General features: G+C 51.0%; 2 protein-coding genes and 1 pseudogene across 5 annotated transcripts; 2 read left to right on the top strand and 1 right to left on the bottom strand.

The window, feature by feature from the left end:
- Window positions 1-5,645: 5,645 nt before the first annotated feature.
- On the bottom strand, window positions 5,646-26,468 carry SUSD3 (sushi domain containing 3). 3 transcript variants are annotated; one of them, XM_079925941.1, is made up of 5 exons: window positions 26,319-26,468; window positions 12,847-12,906; window positions 11,008-11,155; window positions 10,193-10,345; window positions 5,646-6,630 (listed from the first exon to the last, which is right to left on the bottom strand). In XM_079925941.1, the coding sequence occupies exons 1-5, from the start codon at window positions 26,404-26,406 to the stop codon at window positions 6,435-6,437; spliced, it is 645 nt and encodes a 214-aa protein (XP_079782067.1). In that variant the 5' UTR covers window positions 26,407-26,468; the 3' UTR covers window positions 5,646-6,434. The 3 variants fall into 3 exon arrangements, with proteins under 3 accessions (XP_079782067.1, XP_079782066.1, XP_079782065.1); XM_079925940.1 differs by lacking the exon at window positions 26,319-26,468 and adding an exon at window positions 26,073-26,301 and having other exon boundaries at window positions 5,727-6,630; window positions 12,718-12,906; XM_079925939.1 differs by having other exon boundaries at window positions 5,734-6,630; window positions 12,718-12,906.
- On the top strand, window positions 18,130-19,363 carry LOC307189288 (corepressor interacting with RBPJ 1-like). Its single transcript, XM_079927264.1, is given in 3 exon segments — window positions 18,130-18,666; window positions 18,668-18,860; window positions 18,862-19,363. Coding segments are annotated over 3 exon segments (903 nt in total). The 5' UTR covers window positions 18,130-18,160; the 3' UTR covers window positions 19,066-19,363.
- LOC307189549 (corepressor interacting with RBPJ 1-like) lies at window positions 19,216-19,776 on the top strand (annotated as a pseudogene). Its single transcript has one exon. The product of its transcript is annotated as a corepressor interacting with RBPJ 1-like (transcript).
- Window positions 26,469-27,733: the final 1,265 nt, after the last annotated feature.

The raw sequence follows: 27,733 nt of genomic DNA, 5'->3' as shown, positions 1-27,733 counted from the left end.
TGTAGAAAACCCAGCTGGTGTTGAAACCATGCACCTCAGATTGGGACTTGAACCCACGTGGCTGGGGCTCTAACCCGGCCAAAACCCTCAGTCTTCCAACCAATATCACACACCTGGTTTCAGGACTTAATGAAGCTCAGGTTCTTGATATCTCATGGCAGAAAGAATTCAGTGAGAGACAAAGTATTAGGTAAGAAGTAGATTTATTTAGAGAGAAACATACTCCACAGAGTGTGGGCCATCTCAGAAGGTGAGAAAGGCACCAGGGTATGGGGCTCTCAGTTTTTATAGGGGTGGGTAATTTCATAGGCTAATGAGTGGGAGGAGTATTCCAGCTATTTTGGGGAAGGGTGGGGATTTCCAGGAATTGGGCCACTGCCCACTTTTTGATCCTTATGGTCGATCTTGGAACTGTCATGGCACCTGTGGATGTGTCATTTAGCTTGCTGATGTGTTACAGTGAGCATATACTGAGGCTCAAGGTCTAGTGGAAGTCGACTTAACCATCATCTTGGACCCATTTGGTTCTATTCAGTTTGTCATGTCCTCGAGCTATGTCATTCTTTCAAAGGTTGTGCCCTGCCCCCTTCCCTCTTGTTTCAGTGTCTGGAGAATTGCTTGTTGGATGTGTGGGGAAACACCCTACCACACTGGAAATTGGGTGCTCATGATGCCGAAAGCTTGGCCTCTCTGCACCAGTGCTGAATCGAATCTCGGAGACAGAGTTTTGGGTGAAGTAGAAAAGAATAGCTTTATTGCTTTGCCAGGCAAAGAGGGACAAAGGGGCTCCTGCCTCAAAAAGCTATGTGTCCCAACCCGGGAGGATTTGATGAAGGGTTTTATAGTAATAGTTAAAGGGTGGGGTTGCTGGACAAGATTAGGGTGTGTGCAGGGCTTGCACTCCTTTAATCTCATCTCAGGTGGTAGATCTCCTTAATCTTTTTTTTTTTTTTTTTTTTGCGGTACGTGGGCCTCTCACTGTTGTGGCCTCTCCCGTTGCGGAGCACAGGTTCCGGATGCGCAGGCTCAGCGGCCATGGCTCACGGGCCCAGCCGCTCCGCTGCATGTGGGATCTTCCCAGACCGGGGCACGAACCCGTGTCCCCTGCATCGGCAGGCGGACCCTCAACCACTGCGCCACCAGGGAAGCCCTAGAACTCCTTAATCTTGTTGGGTTTCTCTGGTCTAATCTTGCCTCAGTTGGTTTCTTGGCTGCTCCTTCTTTGATTAGCAACTGTTTGAATCTGCCCTTTGGAACTCAGGAAAGGTAATGGAGGCTGGGGTCTTGCCTACAAGAAATGGGGGACAAAAAGGCTTCTGTGCCCAGGAGCCCCACAGGGTACTTCTTGGTTTCACTCAGAACACAAAAGACTGAATGAAATTGTTCTCAGAGAGACAGCAGTGATGTGTCTGCTGACACAGAAGCAGTTTATTTAGACAGAAGCAAAGCAGAAATACACACCTGGAGAAAAAGGGGGTGGGCATCCCCCCTAATGAGGAGGAGCAAAGTAAAGAGGTGGTTAAATCATTTATATGGGGGCAGTTCTTCTGGGTCTTTGTTCTCCTCTGGCCAATTATCTCGCTTCTTTTACCACATCTGACCTTGGGGACCTTCCTGATATGCATGCACATCTTTTTGCCAAGATGGATTCCAGCGCAAAGGCTAAAGGAAGGTTTGACAACACCTATTATTGGATAACGCCCCCTCCCTTTTTAACCCCCAAGGAGCCTTCCTGTGCACGTGCAGTTGGGGAGGTTTCCTTGCCCTCAGGAGTGATACTTGTGGTTATCTTATCTCTTTACTCAGCAGAGCCCAGCTCCTGCCATTAACTTTGTCCTTGGAGTGTCAAGGAAAACAAAGCTCCAGTTTACTCCACTTGACAAACCCCAGCTGCTCAGCCCAGGGGCTGTCTACCTCCTACCTCAAAATAAGCTAGTCACAAAAGGACAAATAATATGTGATTCCACTTATATGGGGTACCTAGAGTAGTCAAAGGCGGGTGCCAAGGGTTGAGGGAGGGGTGGAGGAGTTAGTGTTTAATGGGAACAGAGTTTCTGTTTGGGAAGATGAAAAAGTTCTGGGTGTGGATGGTGGTGATAGTAGCACAACAACGTGAATGTGCTTAATGCCACTGAACTTTACACTTAAAAATGGCTAAGATAGGGGCTTCCCTGGTGGCGCAGTGGTTGAGAGTCCGCTTGCCGATGCAGGGGACACGGGTTCGTGCCCTGGTCTGGGAAGTTCCCACATGCCGTGGAGCAGGCTGGGCCCGGGAGCCATGGCCGCTGAGCCTGCGCGTCCGGAGCCTGTGCTCCGCAACGGGAGAGGCCACAGCAGTAAGAGGCCCGCGTACCTCAAAAAAAAAAAAAAAAAAAAAAAGGCTAAGATAGGAAATTTTATGTTATGTATTTTTTACCACAATTAAAAAAAATAAAAGTAACCCTCTGGTAGCTGTATGGGAACTGACTCTGGGGCCAGGAGGATGGGGCTTGAATGGAGGAAGGGAGACCAAGGGGCAACCAGGAGGAGACTACTGGAATGGTTCAGGTGAGAGGAGGAGGCTAGAACCAGAGTGGTGGTTGTGGAGGTTGGAGATGGGGTGTGTTGCGGTTGAATTTGGAGGCTGAACCAAAAGAACTGCTGCAGGATTGGTTATGGGATCTGAGAGAAAGTGGGGCTGGGGTTTTGGGCCAGGGGAAGGCGAGGGAGAGAGGTAGAATGGAGAGTTCTTCTCTGGCACACTGACTTCAAGAAGTGTGAGCATATCTAAATCCTGGACTGCATGGCAATAGTCTGGGCCCAGGCCATAGGAAACCAACAGCCCCTACTTCCTGTTTCTGGGATATCTACCCTTCAATCCCAGCCACCACGCTTGAAGAATACTCAGGCTACATGTGGTGTTTCCACCTAGAGCCCCAGCTGAGGTCCCAAACAACTAGTTTCAACTATTAGCTGTGTGAGTGGTCGCCTCTAGAAGATTCCAGCCCTGGACTCTGCTAACTGCAGCTGTGGGGGAGGCATGTCCGCAAGAACCCACAGAACCAGGAGAGATGACAACATGGTGGCCACAGTTTAAAGCCACTGAGTGTTGGGATGACTCACTATCCAGCAGTGGATAAATGGGACACATAGGTAACCACATTGTTGAGGAAATGACACATGAGGTACAATTTTTTCCCAAATGCTGTGCCCCAACTGCTGGGTAATGAAGTCTCCCTTGTGACATCTTAGGCTGATTCCGCACAGCTACTTCTGGGGGCAAGAATGGCACTGTTCCAATATTTAGGTCTGATTGGTATTTCTCTGATAAATTAGCTGTCATAGCATTTGAAAACCATGGGACTCGCCAGCACTGTATGTGAAAGAGCTGATGCGGGATGATATGGTAGTCCTGGTGTTGTTCTCACCTGCCTGTTCCCTCTCCTTCTGCACACTCAGGAGAGTCACTCTCCTGGCCCCTGAGGTCAGTCTTGTTGATGTGTCTTGCACAGAAGTGAGGTGTGTCCCCTCCAGGCCAGAGGATTGCATTGCTGGTCGAAGAGGCTCCAGCATCCCTTCCCCTTCCTGGAGACTGTGGAGGTGCAAGTTGGAAAGGGGCTGCTCCACCGGTGAGGCACTACGACTCCACTGAGCAGAGCCCCTGCTGATTGAACTGGACACACAATGTGAACAAGGAATAAATGATGTTGTCTGAGCCCCTGAGACTTAGGGGGTTGCTATGGACTGGAAGCCCTAACTTCCAGTGTTGGCTATATTCGGAGATGGGCATTTAAGGAGGTAGTTAGAGTAAAATGAGGTCCTAAGGGTGGGGTTCTGATCCCATAGGATTAGTGTCCTCCTAAGAAGAGACACCAGAGAGCACTCTTTCCCTCTCCCTCTCTCTGTACATGCTCCAAGACCATGTGAGGACATAGCAAGAAGGTGGCCATCTGCAAGCCAGTAAGACAGCCCTCACCAGAAAACAAATCAGCCAGCACTTTGATCTAGGACTTCCAGCCTCCAGAACTGTGATATAAATCTCTATTGTTTACATTGCCCAGCCTGTGCTATTTGTTACAGCTGCCTGAGCTGACTGAAACAGAAGTTGTTTGTTTCGGCAGCACAGTCTTGCCTATCCTGAATGATATAACAACAGTGGTTAATGTTTCTTGAGCTAAGAAGGCAAGTGTGGGAGTGAGTCATGTGGCCTGCAAGGGAGGGGGCACAGCAGGTGCTAAGGCCCATCGGTGGGGGTAAGCTTGGCATTTTGAGAAACAGCAAGAAAAGGTGTTCACTCCTCTCTCTTCCTAGTACAAGCTAGAATTGGTTTTAGGGGAGATTTGGGGCTGGCTCCCCCTCCCCCTTCTCCTCTGGTGCTGAGTGAAGTCCCTCTGCTCTGAAATGCCTGTGAGAGAACGTAGCTCTCTTCCTGCTCCTTGGCAGGCATGTCTCCCAGTCCAGCTGAGACTCCTGGCCATGGTATAGATGGGGTCAGGGCCCAGCATGCTGCACCACAGAGGCCTCATGCCCCACAGCTCTCCTGAGCAATGGCTTTGATGTCCAGCCTGCACCCTTTCCAGCTGGGCACCATGTCCCTTCCTTCCTGCCCCTGTAGCACCTTGTGGCCATCTGGACACCTATCCCTGTAACTCTCAGCTATTGGGAGTTGGAGCAGGATGGGGCCATCCCCTTTGCACCACTTCACCCCAATCCTCCTGTCCTCTGCTCCAGTAGCCCAAGGTTAGGTACCTGGGACAAAACACACACCTCCTGTTGAAGGCACCCCCAAACCCTCATGGCAAGCCTCCCATCACCTCATTCTGATAAGGGCATGGAGAGGGCCTGGTGGAGTTAGCACTTATGACAGGAACTCAGAATCTTGCCCAGTGTTGCTGAAGCCCCGTAAGGAGCCTAGCGGTTTCTGACAGCATCCACACGCATCAAGATCACACCCTGCAGGATCGGGGTGAACCTTCCACCCCTGCCTGGCCCCATAAAGTTGAGCCCACAGGCCCCTTGGAGGCATATAGTTGAGGGCCACTGCTTGCCACTCCCAGAAAAGCTGGAGAGGGCCTGAGTCTACCAGGGACCCCCACAGCGTGAATGCTGCATTGTCTGGTTGAGGGCTGGGTCTGAGCTTACCCACCCAGTGTCCGCACACGTGACCTCCCCACCACCGACCGGAGCACCACACACTCCCTCTGGCCTCACAGTTCCACTCTGGAACCCACCTGATGGAAAAGTATCCCAGAACAGAAAGGATGTTGGTACCAGTGTGGCAGCTGAAAATGTGAAACCACCCAAGCGCCCCCTGCTGGGGGCTTCCCAAGTGAATCAGAGGACAGATGGACTGTCCTGTGTGGCCTGTATCAAGATGTATTTGTTAGTGATGGAAACCATGACAAACGTGGCTTCAGGGTAGCACAGGCTCCCGAGGACCACCAGCTCTTCTTTGTCAGGCTCCACCCCTCATGGCCCCAACGTGGCTGCAGGGCCTCCAGGAAGCAGGAAAGTTCAGAGGGCAAACATCAGTGAGGTTTCTCAATGGCCAGAGATCACACCCCAAATCTCAGAAGGCTGGAAGTCAGATTTCAACTGGCCCAGGAGAGAAGTGGAGTCCAGCTGCCTCCCCTCGTTCAATGGAATGCAGCAGTAGTGACCCAGGGTGACTTCTGAGGCCCTGACAGGTAAGATTTGCACTCGGGACTCTCACTGTGGAATGCCATGATGTGAGGAGGTCCAGGCCACTTGAGGCGGCCACCACCCCATGAGGTCTCGGCTGACATCTGGCAGCAACCCAGCCAGCCTTGGATATGACCCAGTGCGTGCCACCAGCTGCCCACAACCACATGGGAGAAGCCCCAGTGAGCACTGCCCAGTAGAGCCTGGCAAACCTGGAACCCCGAGCTGTAATAAGAAGGAACTATAGTTTTATGCTACTACACTTGAGGTTTTCATTATGCAGGGACTGAAAATTGAGACAGTGATTTTTACCCTTGCTGTTTTTCAAAGTATTGTTTATTTCATACCCCTTACCACAACTTTACAGATAATAGATGCAGCACCCCAGCTGGGTCCCTGCTTATAGATACAAAGCAGCCAGCTGTAATTGTTGAGAAACCTGCTGCCACCTTCCCACTCTGCTATGCAAAACTAGACGTGCTTAAAATGTCCCCCGGTCTCTTCAAAGGAACCTGACTAGAGGGAGGCTGCAGCTGGTTCTGCGAACCTCAGCAGTGGTTTCAAGGAAGCCTATCTATAAAAACCACTACAGCTGGGCTCCCCTGGGACAGACACCCCCCAAATAGGGTCCCCAGCTCAGTGCCCTGAGGGAATCCCTAAACCCGGAAGCTGATTTCACTGACCAGTCTTGAGCTGGACACATGTTGAGATGCAGTGGCCGGCTGGTGGGGTCAGCCTGGCCCTCCCACTGTGGGCTCTGGCCTCCACCTTAGTCACCCCGGGACATAGGCTGCAGGCTGTCTGAGCATTCCCACGGTTGGCCTGGAGGCAGGCAGCATCTGCCCTGGGTTCGCTGTATGCACCATCACCTGGGCACGTGGTGAGCTGGTGGGACCACTGGGGGTCCAGGGGTCCTTGTCAATGCCTCGGGCCATGCTGGCCAGCTCTCTGGTCCCCTCGCCAAGGTCTCTGCAGGAAGAGGAGGTGTGAGCCTGGGGGCAGAGCGGGGGCCCCATTTAACCCCAACTCTGCCACCATGCAGGGTACCCTGGCCCTGATCTTCAGCAGGCCTGGGATAGATTGCTGCCCCTAGATGAGGGCCCCCGTTTCCTCTTGCCTTGCACCCAAGGAGGCCCCTCCATCGGTGCCCCTCCCTGGGCCTCAGGCCCCTCACTCATACAAGGGGGATGACTCAAGGAGCATCACACCCACCTTCCAAGGGTGGGAAGGGGCTTCCTGGGGCTTTGTAGAGGAAGGGAGCTTATTCAGAGTGTGTGTAAACTATATGCACCAGGATGCCCTAGGCAGAGAAGGGACACTGGGCCCCCAGGAACATTCTGGAGGACACCCTCGCACTTGCCAGGCTCTCCTCTGAGTCTGGGACCAGATCTCCCACCTTCCATATCTTCAGTTCCCTAGTGGCCTCCCCTAGCCCCCAAGCCACAAACCCACCCATTCTCCAGGCTGAGAAAACCCTGGCCCCACCATTGTCCACCTGGCCCTGCTCCCATCTCCCGTTTACACTGGACTTTACTTCCTGAGGCTGCCTGGCTGCTTCCTCCCCTTAAGATGCTGTCTCTCTCCTTCCCCCCCAGTATAGGCTCTCCTAATCTGTTCACCTCAGGCATCACTTCTTCCAGGAAGCCTTCCCAGATCTATGTTGCCACCCACACCTAGTTCTCAGAAAAGCTCTAGGCAGTAGTAGGACTTAAATTATCTGTTGGTTCAATGAATATGTGAATGAATCAATTAATTAGTGGAGAGGAAAGTCAGCTTAGTGAGCAAGTCCATGGACTTTGGAGCCACAGAGCCTGAGTTCAAACCTAGCTTCATGCTTAGTAGTTACGTGATTCTAGACAAGTTTCTTAAAATGGGATAAAAATAGTGCCCACTCCCATGGTTAGAACAGGTAATATTTGGAAAAGCTAAGAACAGTGCCTGGCATAATGTGAGTGCTGGGAAGTGTTTATGAAATAAAAGTAAGGTCAAGGGGCAAACCTCACCTTACTAAAGACGATTTCACCACCAATCAGTGGGAGACCTGGGGTATCTGGGCCTTGCCTAGGATGGCACATCCTGAGAGGCAGCAATTCCTTCCCCTATTCCATTGGGGTTTCCCAATTGAGACACAAGACAGTGTGTCACAGGTGTATAATGGGGAGAGGGTGCCACAGGGCAGCGGGCAATGCAGAAAATTCCAAACCTGCCAAGGAAACGTGACTATATGAAAAGGATGTGCACTAGCAAGACAACCCCAACGCAACTGAAACAAAAAGGAAAGTGCTTGCAGCCAACTGACAGGTAAGGGTCTCTTCCATAATGTACACAGAGCTTCCACTATTTATGAGAAAAGACATCAGCAGGAGATTCAGCAGAGCAAAGTGAAAGTGACTAAAACCAGCAATGCAACTGCTAAGCAAAGGTATGGAGAAAACACTCTTTCTCAATGTTAAAGAAATGCTGATGAAAACCACCTATGTAACTCACCCCTGCTAAGTAAGCGATGGAAAACAAATCATTAACACTCAGTGACAGTATAGGTGTAAAAATGGCTCAACTAGCGCCAGGTTCCTGGAGAAAGAATTTGGTAATAAAAATATTCGGACTACTTGGCCTAAACAGTCTGTTCCTAGGATTGCCCCAAAATGTCATCTCAAAAAAGAAAAACAGCTCTAAGCACAAGCATTTACCCAAACCTGAGCACAGCAGGTGAAGTATCTGGAGCATAGCTCCAGGGGCCTCAGACCACCATGGCAACACAATGACAAGTCAAGGCAGGTGGAAAGGGCGCAAGGCGGCATTTCTGCCATGGCCATCATGACCTAGGCCTAATGTGTGTCAAAAGCTCAAGGGAAGGAGGTAGGAAACCAATTCCTTCCCACAGGCCTCGCCACTCCAGGAGTCAGCTAGGCCCGGTACATTGAGTGTGGACATGGGACCAGACAGACCCTCGCCACGCCTGCACAAGGCCACCACCTCCAGCGCCTCAGTTTCCTCACGTGCACACCAGGATCAAGAGCAGAATTAACAACAATGGCTGGCACTCACTGAATCTGTACTCTGGGCCCAGTCAAGGCCATTGACTTGTATCACCTCAACAGGGCCAGGAAGTGAGCCCTGCCATAATCCTCACTGTACAAGGGAGGAAAACGAGGCATGAGCAGTTGTCACACAGTGAGGCGTCAGGCCAGGGGCAAGCACTTGGTTCCCTGGGAGGTTCCTGTGGGGACAGGCTGAGGAAATGAGCAGACTGCCTCTGCGACGCCAGGGCGGGGCAGAGAAAGCACTAAATGGGCCAGAACATCTGTGCAGAGAGGAGGCACTTGGAGAATAAAGGGCATGATCAGGACGCAGCACAACAGAGCTCCAACCAAGAAAGGACTGGAGCCCATAGGAAGCATAGGTCCAGATGACGCAGGGGAACGGTGACCCCTGAGGTTAGCAGACGGGGACAAGAAACCCGTTACACTATTCTCTCTGCTTCGTGTATTCGTGAAATTTCCCCATAATAAAGTTTGAGAAAAGATTACCTATGAGCTCAGAGTGATACAAAAACAACAAAACAAAATGAGAAGGAAAGGAAGGAAAAAACAGAACTCATTTTCATTCCTCATACAGGGAATAACAGAATCGCAACAGAATTAAAATCATTATTCTGTAAACCTCAGGGCCCAAACCAATTCTGGCTGGAACATCCCTGGATGCTAAGGCCACAGGTCAGACGTCATGGGGGCAGCAGAGTGACCCTTAGCAGGGTCCCTTCTTCATCTCCTGACAACGGACTCATCTCAGTCAAGAGCGCCCAGTCCTCGTGCCTGCAGGGCGACAGCCTGACCCATACCTGTGATTCATACCAGCACCGCCCATGGGGCACCCACGTGAGAAACGCTGCCCGAGTGCAGTCATGAGGGAATGTCAAGACAGTCCAGAACACGGTGTCTGTAGGTGACCACTGGCCTAGAGTCTGCAAAAGGCAATGCCGCCCAAGACAAATATCCTGCCCCATTTAAGGAGCCCAGAAACCAGGCAGCCCTGGGATCCTGGGGTCAGAGGGTGCTCACTCAAAGCTAGCAACAACCCTGGGAGATGTTCTATCTGCAGTCCGTGTTCAGCCAAGATTAGACTCCTTGAGTCAAAAGGAAGTATGTAAGAAATGTCCTTGTATTGGTTCATAAAAAGTGTGTGTGTGTGTTTTTAAAGAGAGACAAGAAGAGATAGAAACTGAGAGACAGAGGAGCAGGGAGGGAGATGGGAGGAGAGACCAAGCTGACAGGGCACCGTGGGTCCTGCTGAAGGGTAATACTCGTGTCCAGAAGCTTCCTTCTCTAGACAAGGGGTGACAAGATAAAGAAACAGGGTGGAGGGCAACTTTAGGCACTAGGGTGCAGGGTCAGACACGGGTACTAGAAGGACCATCAGCCCCTGTCTTAGGGATGGGAGTTGAGGCCCTGGTGAGCCTGAGCTCGCAGCATGCTGGGGCCTCCCTGCCCTCACCACTGCCCCACCGCCCCGTTGCTCTGCCCATGCCCACGTGGTGAAGCTGTGGTTGTCGTGAGCCTGGATGGGCTGGATCCTGGACTCGCCACTGATGCTGCGTTTGTTGTTGAGGCCCTTGAGGCCGAGGCAGGCGGCCTGTACTGTCTCTAAGTCCTCGTCTCTCAGCTGGAACCACAGCTGGGCCGCCCTGGAGAGAGATGGGGGAAGGACATTCAGGTGCACGTGTGTCCAGGACACCACCTGCAAGCCTCTGCAAGGCCGATAGTACTTTAGGGCCATACAGTTCCTGAGCAATTACTCAGCTCTGCTGCTGTAGGGAGAGAGCAGTCATGGATGATGAGTAAATGTCAGGAAAACTATACCTACAAAGACAGGCAGTGGAAAGTTCTTGAGATGAATCAAGCTGATGGTGGCACAACACTGTGAGTGTAACTAATGATCCTGAATTGTGCACTTAAAGATGGTTAAAATGGTAACTTTTATATTGTAAATATTTTACCACAATTTTAAAAATAGCAAAAAGAATAAAAGGATAGGTTTCCGTGAAGGAAAGTAGAGGTGGGCCAGACTCCACCTGCAGGCCCTAGTTAACCGTCGTGTAGTCAGCCCTTCATGTCCACACAGAGCAGAGCATATACTGCGTGTGTGCACAGTCTGCAGAATGAGACAATCCCCTGTGTACCTGTCACCTGTCTTATGGAAGACCAAGCGAGTGAGCCATGTGCCCTCCACGGCCTCAATGCTCTGTGAACAGCAAGATGCCAAGATCCCAGCAGCCCCGCTCCCTGACACGCCCAGGAGTCTCGGAGTGACTTGCAGGTGCCCTGCGGCAGTGCCAGGTCACTGTACCTGTTGGATCGCCGCTGCTCACTCCTCTTCACACACTTCATGAGGCAGCAGGTGAGGAAGGCCATGGACATGAGCATGATGACGGCACAGCTGACGATGGAGGAGATCACGGCCACCTTGAAGCCGAAGGTTTCATAGGGAGGCACAGCTGCGAGTGAGACAAGTCCAGCTCTTGGGCCCAGCCTGCCCTCAGGGAGCCCTGTTCCATGGGGGAGGCAGGGAGGCGCTGGCAGCTGAGGTGAAGGTCTGTGCAAATTGTTGTAGGGAGTGGGGCTATCAGGCAAGATTGCCCCCCAGGAAGGGGGTGTTTGAGCAGGGTTTTGGAGGGTGTGTAGGAGTTTTTGCCGGCACACTGGGGGAAGCTCTGACAGCGAGTTCAGTGATGATAGTCCCCTTGGCTCCCACCCACTGCAGACTGGGCCCCTGAGACCAGAGGACAGCAGACAACACACAGTCTATTTTCACAATGCCTCAAGTGGGTAAAAACCTACGGGGGCCTAGGTGCTTTCTCGGGTCACTTTCCAGGAAGGTGCAAAAGCAAGAAAAATGCCAGTGTTTGGGGTCAAAGGGCCTTTGGCACATTATCAGCTGTGTGACCAAGAACTAGCTATGTACCAAGAACTACTTCTATCAGGTTCTAAATGATGTTCTTGGGAATCAAGGCCCAGGATGCTAATTTGAACAACACTGCATACTCTCCCCTGTAGTGGACACTGATCACGCTCCCCAGTCCCTAGTCCCCCAGCCCTAGCTGGACACTGGCCGTCCAGACTGAAGACTACATCTCACAGCTTCCCTTGCAGCTACATGTGGTCACATGACCATACTCTGGCCAGTGGTGAACAGGGTGGAGGAGTGTGGGACAACTTCTAAGAGCCTTCCTTGCCCTGCAACTCATCCTGTAACAACTGCCTGGATCATGCAGTTGAGATCATGCCTAACAGAGCCATAACATGGGAAGGACTTGGGTCCCCACCGTGGGGTACCATACAAGGCTAGGACTGCCCATCCTGAGGGCCATGGGCAAGAGAAAGCTCTCATAGCCCCCATTATCTTGGGTTTTCTATCTCTTGGAGTCTAATCCTAACAGACACTCTCCTTCTCAGAGATTCAACCACCACATGAGTATTTTAAAGGCTCTGAGAAGTCCTGCAGTCTATTAACCCGGGCTTTTCCAAATTATATTGACTATAGAGCCCTTTTCAATGCACAATACACATTAACACAATATATGTATCCTCACTTTGGAAAATGCTGTGCTGGGTATTATCCTTTAACATCCTGTATAACAAATACAACTAGAAAACCATCTCCTCCCCCAGACTGGGGCCCCATGGCCAAGCAATCCTATTCCCCAGTTCTAGAATTCTTGGCGCACGAAACATCCTATTAATGTTTGCTGCATGTGTGTTTGAAAGAACGTAGTTTTCTGCTTAACAGATGAAGTACTAGCTCAGACAGCACAAGTAACCTCTTGGAGATGACAGGCCGAGTCAGTGGCAGAGCTAGAATTTGGAGCAGCTGCTAGGATTTGAGTCTACACTGCTGACATGGAGCCCCAAGGGACCACCAGCACTGGGAACAGGACCCTACACAGACGCCCATGGAACTTTCTCTGTGGACACCCACACCATCCATGTGACAAAATCAGCAACCCCCCACCAGGGGTCGCTGCTGAGCTGGGTGCGGCTCACAGGGAATGGGCCTCACTCTTGCACATGGGGGTCTCTGAAGACCACTCAGCAATGCTCCCCTTCCAGACACAGGTGAGGAGGCCAGACCCCACCATCTGGTGGCCCGAGGGGCAGTGGAACACGATGACAGTCCCCACAGAAGTACCGTTCCCACGAAGTACTTGGAAGGTGCCCTGCAGGGGTGGCTGCACTTGCACACACATGCCTAGGAGAGAAGAGAGGAGAGACAGAGTGAGGACCTCACCCTGGAGGGCAGGGGCTTGGCAGGAGCCCTCACCTGGGACAGGCATCATTGACCCAATGACCACACGATGCTCTGGAGAAGGTCACACAGCCACCCAGACAATTGGAAGTGGCGTCCGTGTGACTAGTGGCTTGGGAACAGAAGTGGAACTAACCCCTACATTAAGTGAAATCTAGATGCTCTGAAGACCATGGTGTTGATAAAAGAAACACACATCTAAAGACAATAAAAGCAAAAGGACAATTATTACCCAAGTGCAGCTCAAAAGGCAGAATCAAGGGGGAAAAAAAGGAGAGAGATCAACAGATGTGGTTTCATTAAAAGTAAAACACAAAAACTTTTGTTACTCTCTAATAACTGAAAAACAAACAAACTCAGATGAAAAAATTAGGAAGAGGTATTTGGAAAACATAGGGCAAAGGTTCAACACCCTTAATTTATAAAGAGATCTTACACGTCAATAAAAGCTGAACATCCAAGTAAAGCAGAATGGACTGGTGTGTGAACAAGTAAATCACGAGATACAAGTAGCCAACAGACATGAAAAAATGCTTGCCCTCATAGTAACTGAAGAAACACTAATTCAAATGAGAGCTAATCTTTCACTCCTCCACTTGGCAAAAAGGAGAAAAAAAAAAAAACATGTGTGAAGTTAGCAAGGGCCTGGGAGCCACTCCCCTCAGACTTGCTGGTGGGGGCACAGATCCAAACCTTTCTGGACAGAGTCTGGTAAAGTGTATTAAGAGCTTTATGCTGTGTATACATCTGAGAATTTAGCCAAAGAAGTAGTTATGCATCTGCTGCCAGGATTTCTATACCAGGATGTTTGTCTACACCCACATCTCCAGCTGTGGGGATCAGTACAGTTAATCAAAGTACATCTGACATGAATGCCAGCAATGCTATCCTAAAGTGTTACAATGATGTCCTTATATAAGGACACAGAGGCACTCTGGATAACGTGGGAATCACAAGCATTTTAATAAAATTGTAACAATGCCAACAGCTGGCACGTAGAATTTACTGTGCTGGACGCTGTTCCAAACGCTGTACGTGCATTAACTCATCAATCCACAAAATACCTCCCCACTTGACAGGAAAGCAAACTGAGGTACAGGGTGGTTTAATCACTTCCTGAAGTCACACAGCTCCTATGTTGTAGGGTAGAGATGTGGAACCACACAAGGAGGCTCTGGGCCTACCGTCTCAACACACGCGTGTGACAGATACATCACGTGTCCCTTGTGTCTGGCTTCCCTTGCTTAGCACAATGACGGGAGAGGTGCCGTGCTGCGTGTGTTGGCAGCTGTCCATATTTATGGTGGAGCTGAGTCCCGTTGTATGGATGCCCTTGTTTGCTTCCCTGTTCCTGCTGATGGGTGTGTGAGTTGTTTCCGGTGTTCAAGAATACGGAATGAAGCTGCTACCGATGTTCTGGAGCACACCTCCTGGTGCCTGAGTGCAAGAGGCTCTTCCTCCTGCTTTTCTGGAACTTTCTGATTTTTAGCACTGTATACTACTAGTGTATAAAGCAGTGAGTCTCAGACAAAAGGGAGACTGACCAGAGGCAGCGTCTGTGTCCAACTCCCTCCACACATCCGAGGCCTAGGTGGGAGCAGTGGTGGGGATTCGGACAGAGGCTGGCACTGCCCAGGCTAAGGACCCCATTATTCCACACCAACCCAAGACAACCCTTCCCCTGTCCTCCACGGGATACCTCCAGCTAGGACTGTCCCCTGGGCACCAGGCACCGATGTCCAAAAGCCCACTCGGCCTGCCACATCCAGCCAAGCTCCTGCACTGGCCAACCTGCTCATCACTTGGCCTGCCCCATTCTAACTTTGATGTTAGCCACTATGCCCTCCATCCTTTACTTGTTCCAGCCCCCAAACTTGGAACCTACCTGGACTCTTTTTCTCAATCCACAACCAATTCACCAGCAAACTGTGTGGGCTCTGTTTTCAAAATATATACCCAGAATATCTGTAGTGGGCTGGAGAGTCCTCCAAAATCCACATCCACCTGGAAGCACCCATGAGGGGGATGCACTGTGGAATGCATGGTACCCCATTTCACATAGGCTGTGGGGACAGAGGACACCCGGAACTGCCCAAGGGCAGCAGCTGTCACTCAGGAGGGCCACACACATGCACTCACACACCCCGTGATAGTGCTTCACATGTCTGTGCACAGCCAGCCCTGCCCAGAGGGGAAACTGAGGCTCAATGAGGTCGAGCCACCCCTTGCATGGCCCCATTGGCCCTACCCCACTTAGGGTGAGGGTGTTAACAGGGCAGTGGCAGAGCCAGGCTTCAGCCTCAGTCTTGCATTCTGCCCTTGGAGGCTAAGGCTCCTGGACCCTCGCTGTGGGCGGTGACACTGAGGGACAGCGTTTGGCTGAGATTGGCCAAGCCCCCCCAGCTCTGCCCTACCAAGAACCTGGGGGGTGCCTCACCAGGCTGAAATGCTGGGGGGAGGGGTGTGAGCCTGGGTGGTCCTTGTGGTTTGTGTACCTAGCAGAGATGGGGGGCTGACATTCGAACAGCACAGACAACGCTGGGCACCTCATGGATACTTCACTGTATTTCAGCCATATGAGGAAGACCATCCACCTCCATCTCACAGATGGGGAAACTGACGCAGAGCAAGGCTGGATGACACGCTGAGGGTGGTGGGGTGGAAGTGTGCTGGGCCACGGCTGCCATGTAAACTGCACATCTGGGAGGATTCAGGCTTCCCTGTCTGCAGATGTCCATCATTAGTGTCACACTAACAACGGCAACGCAGGTCCGATAGAAACATCTGGTTAAGAAGGACCCCAGTTCCTGACCTCACGCAGCACTCAATCATCTGCAGAGGACAGCAGGGAAGAAATTGTTATTATCGTCATTTTAACATGAGCAACCAAGCCTGGAGTGGTGGCTGACCTGCTCAACACCCAGAGATAGAGAGGGCACCCGCAGACAGGACTGACGCAGAGCTTAAGATTCCTAATTAACAGCAGAACAAGGGAGTGTGGGTATTTGCAACATACATGTAACAGAGCATCTTTCCTACATAAACAGCACTTACGTAAGACATGACAAAAATCACAACACAAAAAATGGTTAAGTTAGAAAAGAAAAATATGGAAATAGCCCCAAACCAGGGGGCAGAGCAATTAATTAAGAAAATTAAACAGCATCCGCATCAGAAAGGAAGCAGCAAAACTTCTCTATTAAATGACATGATCCTGTATCGAGAAAATCCCTAGGAATCTGCTAAAAATCTACAGGAACTAATAAATGAGTGCAGCGAGTTGGCAGGATACAAGATCAACACACAAAAATCCATTGTTATTTCAGTACAGTGGCAATGAGCAAACTAAAAATGCAATTAATAAGACAATTCCATTTACAAGAGCATCAAAAAGAATAAATTACTTAGGAATAAATTTAACAAAAGAAGTGCAAAACTTAAACTCTGAAAACTACAAAGCATTGTTGAGAGAAATTAAAGAAGACCTAAATAAATGGAAATACATCACGTACTCATGGGTCAGAAGACTTAACATGGTTTAAGATGGCAACGCTCCTCTGCTCATCTACAGATTCAACATGACCCCTAACAGATCCTAGCTGCTACCTTTGAAGAAATTTATAAGCTGATCCTACAGTTCATAAGGAAATGCAAAAAGACCTAGAATAGCCCAAACAGCAATCTTGAGAAAGAAGAACAAAGTTGGAGGACTCGTACTTCCTTATTTCAAATTCTACCACAAAGCTACAGTGATGACGACAGCGGCACTGGCATAAAGAGAGACATATAGTCCAATGCAAGGCTTTAGACTCCAGAAATAAACTCATATTTACAATCAACTGATTTTCAACAAGGGTGCCAAGACAACTGAATGGGAAGAGAATAGTTTTTCAACAATTGGTGCCAGGAAAACAATACTTACATGCAAGAGAAGAAAGTTGGAGCTCTCCTTACATCATATACCAAAATTAACTTAAAATGAGTCAAAGACCTCAATATAACAGATAAAACTATTAAAAAAAACCCTTAGAAGAAAACATAGAAGTAAATCTTCCTGACCTTGGATTAGGCAATGGTTTCTCAATGATACCAAAAGACAAAAAACAAAAGAAACAGATAAACTGGACTCCATTAAAATGAAAAAATTTGTGCTTCAAAGGATACTATCAAGAAAGTGAAAAGACAACCTACAGAGTGGGAGAAAATATCTACAAATCATCTATCGGATAAGGGACTGTACTTAGAATGTATAAATTATTATACTGAATTATAAAAAGACAACCCAATTTATAAATGGGCAAAAGATATGAACAGACATTTCTCTAAAGATATACCAATGGCCACCAATAAGCACATGAAAAGATGCTCAACATCATTAGCTTCAGGGAAATGCAAATTAAATGCACAGGGAGGTACTTTTTCACATCCGCCATGAAAAAGACACATTAAAAAAAAAACCAAAACAGATGATAACTGGTGTACCAAGAATGTGGAGAAACTGGAGCCCTCACACACTGCAGCTGGGAATGTAAATGGGGCAGCCGCTTTGCAGTTTCTCCAACAGTTTCGCAGAGTATTTCCAAATGATGCAGCAATGCCCCTCCTAGCAATATACCCAAGGGAAAGGAAAACACATCTACATGAAAATTTGTACACAAATGTTCACAGCAACAATATTCATAATAGCCAAAAAGTAGAACCCACCTAAATGTCCATCAACTGATAAATGGATAAATAAGATATGGTCCACCCATACAATGGAATATTTCTGGAAATAAAAAGGAGTGAAGAACTGACATGCTACATGGATGAACCTTCAAAACACTATGCTCAGTGAATGAAGCCAGCTACCAGAAAACCACATATTGTATGATTCCACTCATATGAAATGTCTACAATAGGCAAATCCAGAGACAGAAAGCAGATCAGGGAGAGGGGGAGTTGGGAGGTGACCTCGAAGGGTCTAAGGGATGCAGGGCTTCCTTTTGGGGTGATGAAAATGTCCTAAAATTGAGTGTGGTGATGGTTGCACATATCTGTGAATATACTAAAAATTGTGACTATACATCAAATTGTACACTTTAAATGTACAATTTAAAGGTGTGAATTGTATGGCACATGAATTATACCTCAATAAAGCTGTTAAAAAATTCAGGGGAGAGATCTAGCGGCTGCCTTCCCCAGCTCAGGCTCCAAAATGGGAAAATCCTTCGCCAATTTCATGTGCAAGAAGGACTTTCATCCTGCCTCCAAATCCAACATCAAAAAAGTATGGATGGCAGAACAGAAAACATCATATGATAAGAAGAAACAAGAAGAATTAATGCAACAATATCTTAAAGGACAAGAATCATATGATAATAGATTGCTTATGGAAGATGAATGTGTGAAGAATGGCCTTAATTTCATGTATGAGGCTCCACCAGGGGCTAAAAAAGAAAACAAAGAGAAAGAAGAAACAGGAGAGACCGAATACAAATTTGAATGGCAAAAAGGGGCCCCACGAGAAAAATATGCCAAAGATGACATGAACATCAGAGATCAGCCCTTTGGTATTCAGGTTCGAAATGTGAGGTGCATTAAATGTCACAAATGGGGTCATGTCAATACAGATCGAGAATGTCCTTTGTTTGGTCCTTCTGGAATTAATGCAAGTTCAGTTCCCACTGATGGCTCAGGACCATCGATGCACCCCTCGGAGTTAAGCGGAGATGAGAAACAGTGGGTTTGCACTGAAACGAAACGTACTGGGGAGAAACTTGACCGCAAATGATCCATCACAGGAATATGTTGCAAGTGAGGGTGAAGAAGATCCAGAAGTCGAATTTTTAAAGTCACTCACAACCAAACAAAAACAGAAACTTCTCAGGAAATTGGATCGACTTGAGAAGAAAAGAAAAGAAAAAGAGAAAAGGCAGAAAAGAGAAAAAGCTTCAGAAGAGCAGAAGTAAACACAAAAAACATAAAAACAAATCCTCCTCCTCTTCCTCTTCCTCCTCTGGTGGCACTTCAGAAAGCAGCAGTGAGAGTGACAACAAAGGAAAAAAAAAAAATACAGAGGGCTTCCCTCCTGGCACAGTGGTTGACAGTCCCGCCTGCTGATGCAGGGAACACGGGTTCATTCCTCAATCTGGGAAGATCCCACACGCCGCGGAGCGGCTGGGCCCGTGAGCCATGGCCGCTGAGACTGCGCGTCCGGAGCCTGTGCTCTGCAACGGGAGAGGCCACAACAGTGAGAGGCCCGCGTAACACCAAAAAAAGAAAAAAAAACAGAAGAAGAAAAGAAAGAAAAACAAGCATTCAGGGAATTACAACAGTGGTTCTGGAGAGACGGACAAGTCTAAGAAGAGAAAACTTGATGAAGAACGTTCTAGCAGTCACAGTAACAAGGAAAAGCCTAGGTTTTTAAAACAAGAGAGTTCTGGGGAGAAGAGCAAATGGAGGCATTCTGATTCTGACAGAAAGCCCAGAAGCCATAACCAGAGTCCAGAGGAGAGAGGATCTGGAAGAAATGAGAGAGGCAGCAGGAGCCAGAGCAGGGATGAGAGGAGTAGGAGAAGCCGAAGCAGAAGTCATGGTGGTTACAAGCCAAGAGAAATAAGAAGACGGCCACGGCGAAGTCCCAGTGAAGAGTGGGACAGAAGAAATGACACCAGAAGCCATGGCACAGATAGACACAGAGGAGGGAAAATGCACAGAGCATTGTCAGGAGACAGGCGCACTAGAGTGATGCAAAGAGAATGGAGAAGTAGAGAATAGAGACTTGTATGTGACAATAACCTGGAAATAAAAATATCTCCACTTTCTTCTTGAATACCTTTAGTAAGGGCTAAATTATGTACTATTGTCTTTCTAATAAAAAAGCTCTATTTTAATTTTTCATCTCTGTAAACTGTTATATTAAGTACAAAACTACATGAATCCCATAAGAATGAACTTGGCAAATATTTTAAGTGATCTATTTTGGGGCTGTAAAAATATTTTCTGTTCATTAATGTTTCTTGTGCCCTATACTAAAACAAAAACCCCACATAACTGCGTGACATTTTCTTTGTTCTGAAACATCATTAAAAGAATGACAGACAGTAAAAAAAAAAAAAAAAAAATTCAGGGGAAATATTTATTTCAATTAAAGCAACGCAGATTTGAAACCTAAGTTATTACTTTTGGCTTCTTAGCTTGGTCAAGATCACAAAGACCAGGCCACCAGGTTGGTGAGGGTGTGGGGAAAGGGGTGCATAACCCCTGGGGCAGAGGGCACAGCAGGGAGGACCTGAGAGGCTGTCCTGCCCTGTAGCAGAGGACAGGCAGGTGCTTGCAGGCAGGAAGGGGTGGGGAGCCTGAACTGGGAGCCCCAGGGAGACAGGGCAAGGAGGACACCGCACCCACCCTGAGCCTCCAATCGGACATTTCCTGATTACCCTCACTGGTCTTGGGTCCCCTAGTACTCAGTAGTACAGAGGGATGCCAACTTTGATTCCAGAGTATAGGCCCTTAATTAATCACCACGCTTTGTCTCCATAGGTGCCAAAGCAGGAATGAATGAATGCATGCATGAATGAATGAATGAACAAACTAACAGTTGAAAGCTGTGATCAACACTCCCCCAGGAAGAACCTCTTTTCTTTTTCAGGATCCGTGGACTTGGACATGTGCTGTTCTTCCAGCCAGGGAAGCGGACTGGGGTTTTGGAACTGGGTAGACACAGCAGGGCAGCCACGGGCCAGCCACGTGGCCCCTTCCCCAGGGTCACCGGGCAACCAACACTTCCCAGTCCCCAATTTAGAGCTGCTACTTCTCCATTCTTCCATGGCTAAGCATCTTCTTTCTCCCGGGCCCCATATGGCCCTCAGAGAAGGGAGGCCCCTGTGGGGGGATCAGCAAGGGTGAGAGCTTTGTGGACACTTGTCTGCCCAGCACCTGCACCAGTGCCTGGCGAATGAAAGGAGGAAGGGATAAACTTGTATTCATCTTTTAAAGATGCAACTAGGACTTTATCAAAAAAGTAAGATGCCTTGAGGGAGGGACGAAGAGATGGCAAGAGATATGATGAAGCAGGCCTACTGAAAAGTTATGGCTAGGCTAGAGCTGGGGGGTGTGTGGTTATAAATTCTTTCAACTCTGTGGTATGTTTGAAAAAATTTTAAGTGTGGGGAGAACGCCTCAAGCGTCACTGCTGACTGCCTGATATGCCCCAGCTGGCCTGCCAAGCCATGAGGGGTGGCTGTCCAGCTCCCTAACCAGAGCACAGCCTAGACCCTGCATTACCTAATGGCCCTGGCATGGAGAGTCACAGACAGGAGAAAAAGCTCCAGAAACAGAGGCAGCAGGCTGGTTCTGCAGCCAAACATGTCTGGGTGTAAACCACACTTAACCAGCTGGGTAACCGGGTCACCAGTCTGGTCCTCTGACCCACCTGTAAATGCTGCAGAGGGCAGGACAGGGGCTGACTGAGATGATGTGCAGCTCCGGCTCCAGCCAGGAAACCACCACTGTCGTAGGGAAAGGGCTCGCCTGTCAACAGCCACATCCTGTGCTGCTGCTGGGTTCCGCTATGGTTAAGGGTGCCCATCGTGACACAGCACTGCAGGCTATTTCACCACCCAAGGGGGTCACACGTCTTAAAAGACAGAACTAACCCCTCACCCCAAGAGGCCCAGAGCCTGTCCTGTCTCCTGGAGCCTCATCAAGGTGGGAGGGTGAGAGGTGACACCACAGAAAGGAAACAAGACTGACCTGCAGATGCCTGCATGGTGTGCATCAAACTGAAGACTTAAGGGAAAGGTACAAGAAAATTTGAAGCACAGGCCCAACGAAAATGCCGCTGCCCCATTAACTATGCACTCTGCATGGCCGGGGACAGGCCATGGACTCGGAATGGAGGGCTTTAAATGCAGTCATGGCCTCTCTCCCCAGGCCTCGTACTCTGCGTTTCCAGCCAGCCAATACAGGGGTCTCACGCCCATCAGAGGCAGGGAGCCCCTGCTCCTAGCATAAGTGTATTGTTTGAACGGTTCTTCTTTTAAAAATGAAAATGAAAGGTCAGAGGAAATAACTCTGGTAAGGAAGGGTAGAGGGAGGATGAGCCTTGCCCATGGCCCCCTCCTTGCAGTGACCTTTCCCCTACCTGGGAGGCAAGGAGCTCAACCCCCAGTAATCCAAGAGCCCAACCAGGCTCAGAGAGAAGGCAGAGAAGCCAAGTGGGCCTGGTCTGCTAGGAACCCAAACCCCACCCAGCCCCTCTCCACCAAGTCTGACTCTGCTCCACCACCTCTAGCCTCAGTTCCTGGACCTGGTCCTTGCCTTGCTCAGACTCATCTTCCCAGCCTGCAAAATAGGGTGACCTGCCCCCCGGGGTGACAGCAGTGGGACCACCTGGTGGAGACCTTAAGCCTGTGCCTGGGAGCTCAGGAACGCCGCCTAGGAGGAGGCTCAATACCTCATCCTACCCCCCACCCCAAGTCCACAGCACCCAGGATACCTGCACCTGCCACCCCTACCCGCCACCCGCCAGACTCCAACAGGATGGCCTGCATCCCTTCTCTGGGCCTGGAAGGCCAGCAAACACTTTGGGCTGGGCCCATTTTCCAGATGAGGAAACTGAGGCCCACAGACTTTTGAAGGCCCCAGGTGTACACTGGCAGGGCCCCCACCAGACCTTTCTACAGGACTTGTGACACGTAGCCCAGATGGGGCAGGAAGGTGGCACAGCATCAAGGGACTACAAGGGCTTCAGTCTACCCATCTTCTAAGGGTATTCCATGAAACCACCAGCTGGCTCCAGAGACCACATCCCCTAACCACAGCAAACTCAGCCTCTGCTCACACTCCTCACTGCACCCTCCACAGCCTGGAGACCCCTGCACCCCCTAGCTGGGCCCCCAACAGTCCCTCCCCACACTTGGTGTCTAAGAGGCAAATCCTACCCCCTCCATACCCTGCTGAAAACCCTCACAGACACCCAGTTACCCCTGTATACCCTTCCTAGGACTGGTCCCCAAAGGGGACCACCCCAGCTATCCTTTCCTTCCAGCCCTGTTGCCTGGCCCCGTCCACTTGCGGCCCGCCTCAGACACTGGATGCTACACTTCCCCAGCCTTCCTTTGGCTGGACCCCTGCACCCCTCAACCTCTGGTGCATTTTTTTTCTCTGCACCCTGCATGATACTATCTTTTTTACTATGTACAAATAAATCTCAGAGGAGAGGAAAAACAACAGAAAAAACAAAGGGAATGGATTTGATGCAAGCAAGATACAAAACAAAAGCAAACCCTATAGGCTCACTGGACAGTAGAGAGGCAGACCTGCCCATCAGTGTTCGCCCAACACTCCCAGCTCACTTCCCAGCCCCAGGCAATGCTCTCTCCCACCTCTAACACACAGGGGGTGCATGGCCTGACCTAGACAGCCTGTCCTCCCAGCCCATGCCTCCCCCAGCCTGCCTGGAAAGTGTGGGTGAGAACAATCCTTGCTTGTTAATCTTTTATCTGGAACCTTGGACCACAGGACCATCCCTCCCATCCTCCTTTCTGGAGCCAACATGGCCCCCAAACCCTGACCTCACCCGCTGAGACCAGGTAAATAAGTTACCTTTTATGCTGGCTGTGACTGTGGACAATAGGTACAGTGGGGAGATGGGGGGAAGCAGGCCACTGGACCAGCCCACTATGGGCCTGGGTCCCTGTGGGAGTAGAAAGTCGCTTCTGAGTCTCAGTTCTGAGTCTCAGTTTCCCCAAGTGGAAAGAGGAAACCGCAGGAGGAATTTCTCAAAGAGAAACTAAAGAGTGACGTGTACAGAGGTACTCTATGGAGAGTGGGACCCCCCAAGACCGCAGCAGTGGGGACAGCCACATGCAGAAGGCCCATGCCCAGGTCGTGTGTCCTGAGGCAGGTGCAGGGTTCAGAGCTACTGCAAGCCTGGCCCTTGGGAGACCCGGGTCTCCCAGGCACTTCCCTGACAGCAGGTCAGCTCACACACCCAGAATATATATTCTCCTCCAGAACATAACCAGGTAAATTCCAAACCAAACCAGGAAGAGCGCACTTCCCCATTCCCCCCAAATCTCTCAGGGGAGAACATCGAGGCTCCAAGGAGCCTCGTTCATCCAGCAGCTCTGCCTGTACCATGGTGGGAGGCCAGAGCTGGGCCTTAGGGGCACATAAGCCACATTTAGATTCCCACCTACACTCTCTGGGCTTTGGTCTCCTCCATGAAATGGGCCCAGGGCTGGCCCAGTGGCTGGGCGGCAGGAGTGAAGCGAAGAGGCTGTCCACAGAGCACGTCCTCACCCACCCAGCAGTCCTCCTGCTGCCCCGTTTCAGGGGCATGGGGGAGGGTCACCTCTGGCCACTGGTCTTCCTCTGGCAGGGCCGTGTTCCTGGACAATCTCCTCCATCAGGGAGTGCTGGAGCTGCCCTGGGAACAGGGCCAGGGACAGGCCAGGGGCCTAAGGGCAGTGGGAGGGTGGCCTCCCAGTCAGCCATTCAGAGCAAGGCCATAAAAATTTAAGGCCTTGCTCTGAGCCGGCCTTCCCCCACCTGCCTCTCCCCGGTCATCGTGCACGGGAGATGAGGGGAGAATCCTAGGACTCTGTGTCTGACTGGACTCTCATACCTCCTCTAGGAAAAGCAGAATAATGTGCCCATTTTACAGACTGCAGGAAAAACACCCACCCCATTGCTGTGTTTTACACAGTGCCAAACTGTCTCTAAAGACCCCCACACCCATCACTTCACTGCCCCACAAGGAGAGGTGGGTGCACATTTCAGAGCCCAAGAGACTGGGGCCATGGGGCAGAGGAGTGGATGAGTCAGCATTACCTTGGAGCAGAACCATGCAAGGGTGGGTGCACTGGGCCCTCCCTGGCTCCCCCTGGCCTGTCCACAAGCCTGGGGCAGGTATACAGGGCCCACCACTTAGCACATGGAGAAACTGAGGCACAGAGATACAGAGACGCACCGCAGGTCATTGTGTGTGGGGGGGTCCAACCCTAAGTTCCTGGGAAGGACTCACAGGCTGGGACCCACAGGGCTCACATCTGGGAGGAGGCTGAAGAGCAGCCGGTCAGAAGTAGGGCTGGGGCCAGGCTTGGCAGGCCAGAGGGCAGGAACTGGATTCTGAGACCCTCTTTCCCCCAGGAGAGTCCTCTGCAAACAGCCTTTTGTATGTAGTCAGGGCCTCCCCTTCCCTGTCCTTGGCTGACCTTGGGCAAGTCCCTCCACCTCACAGTGGACACTCACCTCCCCAGGCAGTGCTGCACAACTTGCACACACATTGTCCTCTTCACACACGGGGCAAAACACCAAATTCAGGATTGGGCATCAGGCTGCCCGAGGGAGTCAAAGAAAATAAACCGACCCCACCACACCAGGGGCAGTATCAGGTCTTAGCTTCCACACCACCAAGCCACATGCCTCTGCTTTGTGACTTACTTCCCTGGGCCTGTTTCCCCATCTGAGAGGAAGCCAGCATTCCCCCCAAGGTGGCAGGTGTCACTGTTTTAAGCATGACTGGCTGCATCCCGGGGGTGTGTGTGTGTGTGTGTGTGTGTGTGTGTGTGAGACCTGTGCCAGCCTGCTCTTTCAGGCCCAGCTTCCACTTGTGCAATTCAGCGCCTGGCCTGGGGCACAGGTGTGCAAAGACCCTGAGGTTTAAAGGGGAGCAGACAGTGTGCCCTAAAGTGAGTCTCCAGGAACATCTGCGGCTCAAGGTCCGGCTTTATCTTTGTTTCTAAAAGGGTTAGATTTTAGACGCATTCATGGAGCAAGGCCGACATTCGAATCCGGGGCTTCAGCTGCAATCCCCCTATCCGAGCAAGGCAGGAAGGTGAACCCCCTACAAAACAATCTCGAAATCAAACATTGAAGATAACAGCCAGCCCACCCCTCCTTCCGGAGACCCCGGAGCCTCACCACAGGCTCGGCTGCAGCGGGACCTTGAGCAGTCACTCCCCTCTCCCAGGTTCAGTTTCCCCGCCTGTGAAGTGGGGCTGGGGAGCTAGCTGAGGATCCAGAACACCTCCCTAGGTGAGGCCAGTTTCGATTTCCCCACGTCCGTCACACCGACATCCCCCGCACTGAGGCGGCCCCCACTGGGAAAAGGCGCGCACCTGGGTTGGCGGGCAGCTGGACGCCGCCGCCTGGTTTCTGGCCGCTTGCCGCTGGGCTTCGGCTCCGCTGGGGCGCCTGCTGGGCGGACGGAGAGCGTCGGGGAGGTTTGTCCTCCGACTGTGCGCCTCACCGCGGCAGTGCCGCACCCACCGCCCCCGCGCAGGGCTGTGCCCCCCGCGCCTCAGCTTCCCCGTCTGAGAAATGGGCGCAGAGCCCCGCTCGAGGTCTGCGGCCTCGGCCCTCACCTGTGCAGTTCCCCGGGGCGGGCGTGGCGTCCCCCATGCGCCCCCCAGGCCTCGCCCTGCGGCTGAGGGTCGTAGCCTCCTCGCGCATCCCTGCGCGCTCCGCGGCGTTCGGCCAGCCTGCCGCACAGGGGCCAGCGGGGGCGGGGCCGCCCGGTCACGCCCATCCAGGGTTGAGGGCGGGGCCGACCCCGCAGGAACCCAAATCCCCGAGGGGCGAAGCCAGCAGAGCGGGAAGTCTCGCTCCAGGGCTTTGCGTAGGTGTTAACCTCTGCCCCTGCGCCTCCGACCACCAGGGCCCCCCACAGACCAGGTGTTCTCGGTGAGTAGCACATGTGAACCCCATCTGCGTCACTGTGGGTTAGGCCCTCTGTGGTGGGTGTCGATATTGTAGGTCCTAGTGAGGGACCTCCGAGTCGTGGGGGTCAGGATTCAGACCTCCAGGGTCTGGCCCTGGCCTTACACACCCGGAGGGCCTGCCCTCTCCTTGCTCCTCCTACCCAGCTCCCTCTGAAGGGGCCCCTGGCTAGGCTCAGAGCTGCGGCCCGCCCCTTCCTCTTCCTAGGACCCCACCCAGCCCAGGCGCAGCACCCCGCCCAGGCCCAGGCAACCACTGAGGGAGCTCTCAGACAACAGACTCAATAGACGCCCCCCCTCCCCCCCACTCCCCGGCCAGGGCATCTCAGGGCAGCTCCTGATCAGATGACCAGCCCGGTAGAGCTGAGGGAACGTAAGTGGAGGATTCCTGGGTCTATCTTCGTTTGCAATCCTAGTCTAATAATGGATCCTTATGTCTATCTTGGTCTACACTATCTATTCTAATGGTGGATCCCTGGATCTATCTTGATCTCCACTACCTAGTATAATGGAGACTCCCTGGGTCTGTCTTGGTCTGCACTTCTAGATTAATGGTGGATCACTGAGTTTATCCACCATTAGACTAGGTAGTGGTGACCAAGATAGACATATGGCTCCATCATTAGACTAGGAGTGCAGACCAAGATAAATCCAGGAATCCATCCTCAGAATAGGTAGTGGAGAACAAGAGAGACACATGGATCCAACATTTGAGTACAGACCAAGATAGATACAGGGATCCTCCATTAGACTAGGTAGTGGAGACCATGATAGATCCAGGGGTGCACCATTAGCATAGGTAGACCCAGGGATCCTCCATTACTAAGTAGTGGAGACCGATATAGACACAGGGATCCACCATTAGATTAGGAGTGCAGGCAGGCTAAGATAGATCCAGGAATGCATCATTCGACTAGGAATGGAGACCAAGGTAGACCCTGGGACCCTCCATTGGACTAGGTAGTAGAGACCAAGATAGATCCAGGGATCCAACAATGGGCTAAATAGTGGAAACCAACCTAGACACAAGGATCCACTATTAGACTAGCAGTACAAACCAA

This window comes from Stenella coeruleoalba (genome assembly GCF_951394435.1).
Source record: "Stenella coeruleoalba genome assembly, chromosome: 7".
NCBI classification, from domain to species: Eukaryota; Metazoa; Chordata; class Mammalia; order Artiodactyla; family Delphinidae; genus Stenella; species Stenella coeruleoalba.
The sequence above is the reverse complement of the archived record's forward strand: the minus strand, read 5'-3'. Positions and strand labels throughout refer to the sequence as shown.